General features: G+C 35.3%; 1 protein-coding gene across 1 annotated transcript; it reads right to left on the bottom strand.

Annotated features, from left to right (window-relative positions):
- Positions 1-341: 341 nt before the first annotated feature.
- Positions 342-1004, bottom strand: LOC127643217 (interferon-induced transmembrane protein 1-like). The gene is made up of 2 exons (XM_052125855.1): positions 760-1004; positions 342-684 (listed from the first exon to the last, which is right to left on the bottom strand). The coding sequence occupies exons 1-2, from the start codon at positions 931-933 to the stop codon at positions 493-495; spliced, it is 366 nt and encodes a 121-aa protein (XP_051981815.1). The 5' UTR covers positions 934-1004; the 3' UTR covers positions 342-492.
- Between the last annotated feature and the right edge of the window lie 6079 nt (positions 1005-7083).

Raw genomic sequence — 7083 nt, forward strand, 5'->3', positions numbered from 1 at the left:
TTTTTCAGTGTAAACCTCATAGCCTCCTTCCTTTGACAGGCACCCACATATTGAAAATTCCTATTCTAATGCACACCTCATTCATGAACAGAGAGCTCACAAAAACTTCCCACAAATCATTTTTACTTTATTCTCAAAATACTGTATTATGATAAATGGAAATTGCACATTTAAATAGTTCTTAACATGTATGAAAAACATTTGTGAGGATAGGCCCCTATGAATGGAGAACAAATTGACATCTATTTAATAACAATTTCAATTACAACTTTATAAAATTAAATGTTTATTCCAAAATGACTTGTTTATTAATGAAAAATTAATACACTTGGACAGTTTCTAATCAATGTTAGTATGTCTTTTATTGCCTTTTCAGGGCCAAACCAAACAACCACAATGATGAAATAAGTACAATGCAATGTTCCAACAGATGAAAATCTCATTTTTAAATGATCTGATTATCATCAAAAAGTGAGTACAGCAAAAAGACATTTAGAAATTTGGAGGGTTATTGATAATGAATGAATAATGAGAGTTGAATAATTCCATACATTTGTAGATGAGCATAATGAGACCAATAATTATAATGACACCAATAGAGAAGGCAATGATGTTGAGGCAGCGGGCCTTGGATCCGTAGGACTGAGCTGACATGAAGTCTCCCCGCATTCTGCTGTCCCTGGCCTGACATCCATAAAATATATGATGAGCTTAAGTTATTTGAAAAGCAGCAGAATTGTCATAAACAATGATGCTCACCTTCACCGAGTTGTGAAAAGCACAAAATCCAAGGCAGCAGTGGTTACAGAAGTGGAGATTAAATGTGGAAAACACAATGTCATCGTTGAATTTTTGCTCAGGCATAGACACTGTCACTTGCTGGTGTGTGTAGCCTCGGTTGTCCTGCAATGGAATCCCTGCAGAGTTCTGCATCACTGGGTTAATTCAATACCAAGAGCTTGCTGACAAGTCTGACAGTAATGTCTGAGTATTTGGCTCTCTGGTGCGTATGGCTTCAACTGATGTGTGAATCTAGGCGTATGTGTAAATAGCACTTCTAGAAAATAGGTTGTGGTTTTTTTTTTTTAATGAAAACTAAAAAGTTGCAATGCGGTTTGGAAAACTCCGGTACATATTGCTTTCAAGGGAGTAGTTAAGAAAACATCATATATATATATATATATATATATATATATATATATATATATATATATATATATATATATATATTTATTTTTATTTATTTATTTTTTTTTTTTTAATCTCATCTACACATACCACTTGAGATGTTTTCCACAAGTGTTCTGTTTAAGAAGGAAAAATTGTATCTCTGCTCTCATAATGGCAAAATAGCATTAAATTACATAAGTAGCAGACCTACTCTTTCTTTTCAAAGGCACTGTGAATCTTTTTAATTAACCTTTTGGTGACTGCCAAAAACCTCAAGAGAACTTTTACCACATCACTGCAATTTGCTGGAAATGGCTTGTTTTTTGTCACCCTATCAGGAAACTGTGTATGTTGTCAGTACTTTATAGAATAAAACAAAAAGTTTCATTTCATTTCAACACATACCAAAAAATAGTAAACTGATTTTGTAGTGGTCTCTTAATATTTTTAAGAGCTGTATATATTTTGATATAATAGTGACAGTGTCTGGACCTTCTACAATTACAAATTTCCTTTCAGTAAATGTACATGTTATGAATGAAGTGGCTGAACCTACTACTTTGATTGTGACAAAGTTAATGTAATAATTTATTAAGAAGTTAAATCTATTCATGTGTGCTTTAAAATAGTTCACATAAAAATGTAAATTATCTCATCATTTACCCTCATGCCATCCCAGATATGACAAACACAAACAAATATTTTTAGAAGAATATCTCAGCTCTGTAGATCTACACAATGTCACAATGTCAGACAACAACAATGATACAAAATGTGAATATGATCATCAAAGGACAAAATGCTTAACTGTCTTAAATTATGATCAACCAAAAAGACATGTGATTAAATCTGAGCAGATTCCTAACTTGGCAGCGATAATTCTGAATTGTAGGCCTACAATCAAGGGATTCAAATGTAATGGCAGATGACAGAAGTGGAGGTGGAAACACGGTTTCATTTTTTAACCACATATGCCATGCAAGCAGTTGCTATTTACAAAGAATGAGTAAAGCACTACCATTTCACCCTCCTTCAGGCCAATTCACACTTTCTTCAACAAACACTGACATTTGAAAGTTTGCTGTTAGATGCTCCAACATACACAACATAGTGAAAACACCGATCCAACAAAACCCAACCAATGTGTATAGTGTTGCAACTAAAACCATCTGCTAGTCCTGCAGATACAACCTTTAACCCTTTAACAAACTCCTTTTCTCTTAAAGTTGAAGTATCTAATTTCTTTGACACTAACCAGCGGAATAGCAAAATTAAACTGTTTTCAAAACAGCTTTATGAATACACCCCTGTCTGCCATTGGTCAACGAAAGAGATAGCAGGTTGTCTAAGCAGGTTGCGCAAAATGAGCAATTTTCATAGTGCAACTGGAACACAGTGTTTACAGTTTTTTAGAAAATGAACCTATGAATGGCTAACTAAGTTTGAGGTTGTCTCAACATATAGGAGAAAATATTTTAACATAGAAAAAGATACATAGGATTCTTAATCTTTGAAAACGTGTCATGTGTCCTGAGCTTTTGCCAAGTCTTAAAAAGAAGGAAAAAAGCAATCACTACATTCTGATGTGGCTCAGATTGTTTGTGCAAGGCCTGTACTGTCAAGATTTAGAATTTGTATTTTTTGTCACTCCATTGTCTCCAAATTTCCTCTGCTGCTTTCAGGGTAGAGTCCTCTCCTATGAATGTCAACAGATAAATATTATTGAAATAATATAAAGAAAATTCACCATTTATCTAGGTAAAGCAATCTATATAATTTCTTTTAGGTCTGATAAAGTTAATATGTTAACTTATGCAATTCAATCTTTAATGCAGTTCATTTTTACAAAAGCGACTGAGTGACATTAACAGAGTGAGATTTATTGGGATTATTTGAATAAATTGACAGTTCATTAATTATTTAATTTAATATTTTAACACGTTTGTGTAAAAAAAAAAAAAACCTTGACAAAGCAGAATCTGATGTATTTCTGGAAGTCTGCACTGTGTTCTGGGCTGTAGAATGTAGAATGTTCCTAGATATCACCACAAAAAGATTTTAGAATCTATCCATAACCCATCTTATCTTACCTTCTCTTTTATGAGCTATTTAACAATTCTGCAGTCAAAGGTTTCATCTTTAGCACTAGTGTCTTTAAGGTGTGCCTCTTAAAGTAAAACATTTAAAAACGGAACAAATATAAGTATAAGAAATACTTAACAGTTATTTCCTATGAATAGTGTTATCAAAAACAGCTAGTGCCTTGTTGTTACAAAACTTACCCTCTTATAAGATGTTGACAGACATATAGATACAGTAGACAGACAGACAGATAGTTAGATAGATACGGTGCTGTGAAAAATTATTTGCCCCCATCCTGATATCTTCTGTTTATTTGTATATTTCATACTAAATTTCAATAATTCAAACAAAATCTAACTTAAAACAAAGGCAATCTGGGTAAACACAAAATGCAGTAACTTTTTTTTAAGCAAAAAAGTTATCCCATGCCTGTGTGAAAATTATTTGCCCCCTTAGTTACTTAAACCCAAAATCAATGTAACTGCATTCATAATGGGGTTCAGCTGGACTAGACACACTCAGACCTTATTACTGTCTGCCCTGTTCAATCAAACCTACACCTAAATATAACTTTTGCTGCAGCATGAAGTTGGTAAAAAGGTCTCACCCAGTACCACACTATGCCAAGGTTGAAAGAAATTCTAGAAATTATTTGGTAAAAGGTGATTGAAATACATCAGCCTTGGAAAGGTTACAAAGCTATTTCAAAGGTTCTGGGTCACCAATGAACCACAGTGAGAGCCATTATCTTCAAATGGAGAAAACTTGGCACAGTAGTGAATCTTCGCAGAAGTGGCTGACCTTCCAAAATTCCTCCTAGAGCATAGTGACGACTCATCCAGGAAGTCACAAAAAAGCAAAGGACAACATCCAAGGGTCTGCAGGTCTCTTGCATCAATAAAGGTCAATTTATCAGAAAGACTCCAAAAATTCCATCCATGGAAGTGTGAGGCAAAAACCACTGCTAACCAAGAAGTACATTAAGGCTCATCCAAATTTTGCCAAAACCTTTTGGGATAATGTTCTGTGGACTGATGAGTTGAAAGTAGACCTGTTTGGAAGACGGGTCCCATTACATCTGGCGTAAATAAAACAGAATTCCACAAAAAGAACATCATATGGTCAATCATGGTGGTGGTAGTGTGATGGTGTGGGGCTGCTTCACTGCTTCAGGGCCAGGGTGACTTGCAATTAATGAGGAAACATGAATTCTGCTCTCTACCACAAAATCCTAAAGGAGAACGTCTGGTCAAGGGCAACTGGATTATGCAGCAAGACAATGATCCAAAGCATAGAAGTAAGTCCAACTCTGAATTGCTCAAAAGAAGCTAAATTTAAATTTTGGAGTGGCCTAGTGAAAGTCCTGACTTGAGCCCATTTGAGATGCTGTGGCAGGACCTTTAATCGGCAGTTCATGCTCAAAAATCCTCCAGTGTGGCTGAACTAAAGCTGTTCTGCACAGAAGAGTGGGCAACAATTCCACCACAGCATTGTGAAAGACTGATCTCCAATTATCAGAAGTGTTTGGTTGCAGTTGTTGCTGCTAAAGGTGGCACAACCAGCTATTAAGTTAAGGGGTCAGTTCGTTTTTCACATGGGTGATATAGGTGTTGGATAACCTTTTTGTTTCAATAAAAAAAAAAAAAAATATATATATATATATATATATATATATATTTAAAACTGTATGTTGTGTCTACTCAGGTTGCCTTTGTTTTATATCTCGTTTGAAGATCTAAAACAATTTACTATGAAAAATACACAAATATAGAGCAAATCAAGGGGCAAATACTTTATCACAGCACTATAGATAGATAGATTTCAGGAAAGTTTATTTTATTCTTTATTTAGAATAAAGCCTTATTTATTGAAAATTCTGAATAACCTCCTGAAGTATTCTGAGTTCCTTCCTACATACATTGTTTTATCTGTCCCCTTACTAAGATTTGAGATATCTGCAATCATGAAGTATCCTCCCTGGGGCAGTATAGCTTTCAGGCGAAAACTCTTCAGACATTCTGCCAGCCTGAGCTGCTTGTCATGAAGATGGGTGGTTAACTGGTGGAAATAGCTGTCCTCTGTTCCAAACACATCATATTCCCTCTGCAAACCTGATGCTACATTCTCCTACAGAATAACAGACAATGTCAGAACATTGAAAAATGACACATATCACCCCTCAAGCTAATTTTATATGTTTTACCTGGGCAGCAGTGGCACAGTGATACACAGTTCTGATGGACGGTTTTTAGGTGCTTCAGGATATGCCCTGATTCCATCGCCCAACCCACCTACATTAAAATGATGAGGAAATTGAATTACCTAAAATAAATGTTATCTTCAGAGAACTAATGCTAACTGTGGCTGAGTTCGGAATGGCATACTACCCATACTTCTGCCACATCTATGCATCTCAGAAATAGTAAGAGTAGTAGGGCAGTATGCCATTCTGAACACAGCCTTTGCTTTCCTGATCACCAAAAACAGACACCTTGTTTCCTCGCAGCTCCGTCCTCTAACCTGTGACCTGGAAATCATTCAAAGTCCACTATCATAAAGGATGTATCAATTCTCTAAATGCACCGCAAAGACAGAGGGAGCTTCCCGAGGATGCTTGAGGGAGGATTCATGGGTCCTATGTGGAAGTCTTTTTTTGACAAAGGTTTTCATTCAAATTTCCCATTTGCAGTTTAAAAAAAACACAATCATCAGATACTTGAACAGCTTCTCTTGAATTATTAGTTTTTAATATGTTAAAACAAGTTAACAACATAATGGCAAGCACTCAGAGGTAATGCAGCTGCGCAAAGATGCTTGAGTGAGCAAAGACATTCCATTTTACAAATACACCTTGCTTCTAATTCTCAGTCATCATTTCCTTTCCTTGTGTCCTTTCCTGGTTTCCTAAGAGGGTAAGCAAGGATGCAAGGAAAGGAAACAAGGATGCACAGTTTCATATATTAGAAGCACCCCTGACTTCCCTAAACCCAGGTGCTTGCTTTATCAATATTTATATGAGCATAATGCCACCCAGTGGACAACAAAAATATTATACAATTTACATACATAAATGGCTCCAACACTAGGTCCAATACAAAATGGACTTGAAATTAGCCACACATTTGACATTGAGTCAGTAATGTGAAGGTGAAGTACATTGAAGGAAATCAATTATAATTACTTCTTATGCCCTATAATTTGACCAGCTCAACTTCCATCCTGTGGCACTGTAAGTCTTGCCAGCACTCCTAATGGCGACAGTGCGTTCCCACATATCTGGAAGGCTGGCTGCCAAAAAAGAAAAGCTCTGTTACTTTCAAAATCCCCTTCCTACAAGTTATATTTATTGCAATGTGGATTAAATGTAAAGTTTTGCTCTTACTGATCTTTACATGTTTTGTTCCATCATATGGGTCAAACGGTTGAACCTCGACTGGTAAAACAGTCTCATATATATATATATATATATATATATATATATATATATATATATATATATATATATATATATATATAAACGTAATGGAGCCTGTCTCGTTTCATTTTTTAAAATCTATTTTCAATGACTTTTATTTATATGAACTTACATTTATACAATTGTTAACCTTTTTTGCATTCCCAATAAATTATTATTATTATTATTATTATTATTTAAATGAAACAAGACATCCTCGATTACGTCTGCGGCCGACAAATGCGGCCGACAAATGCGACCTCCTGAGGACGCATCCTTCCAAACGAGACAGCCAATGTTGTTGTCAAATCTCCCATAGACATATAAATACATGATGTGTATACACTTGCGCATGCGCAAGAAAGTTCACTGTACCC

The sequence above is a fragment of the Xyrauchen texanus genome, chromosome 4 (genome assembly GCF_025860055.1).
Source record: "Xyrauchen texanus isolate HMW12.3.18 chromosome 4, RBS_HiC_50CHRs, whole genome shotgun sequence".
Classification (NCBI taxonomy): domain Eukaryota; kingdom Metazoa; phylum Chordata; class Actinopteri; order Cypriniformes; family Catostomidae; genus Xyrauchen; species Xyrauchen texanus.

Bases quoted from the DNA above. Each gene is read 5' to 3' on its own strand.
- LOC127643217 (XM_052125855.1), bottom strand. From the start codon at position 933: ATGCAGAACTCTGCAGGGATTCCATTGCAGGACAACCGAGGCTACACA. The intron at 685-759 runs GTGAGCATCATT...TATGGATGTCAG, and splicing joins CTTTTCACAACTCGGTGAAG to GCCAGGGACAGCAGAATGCG.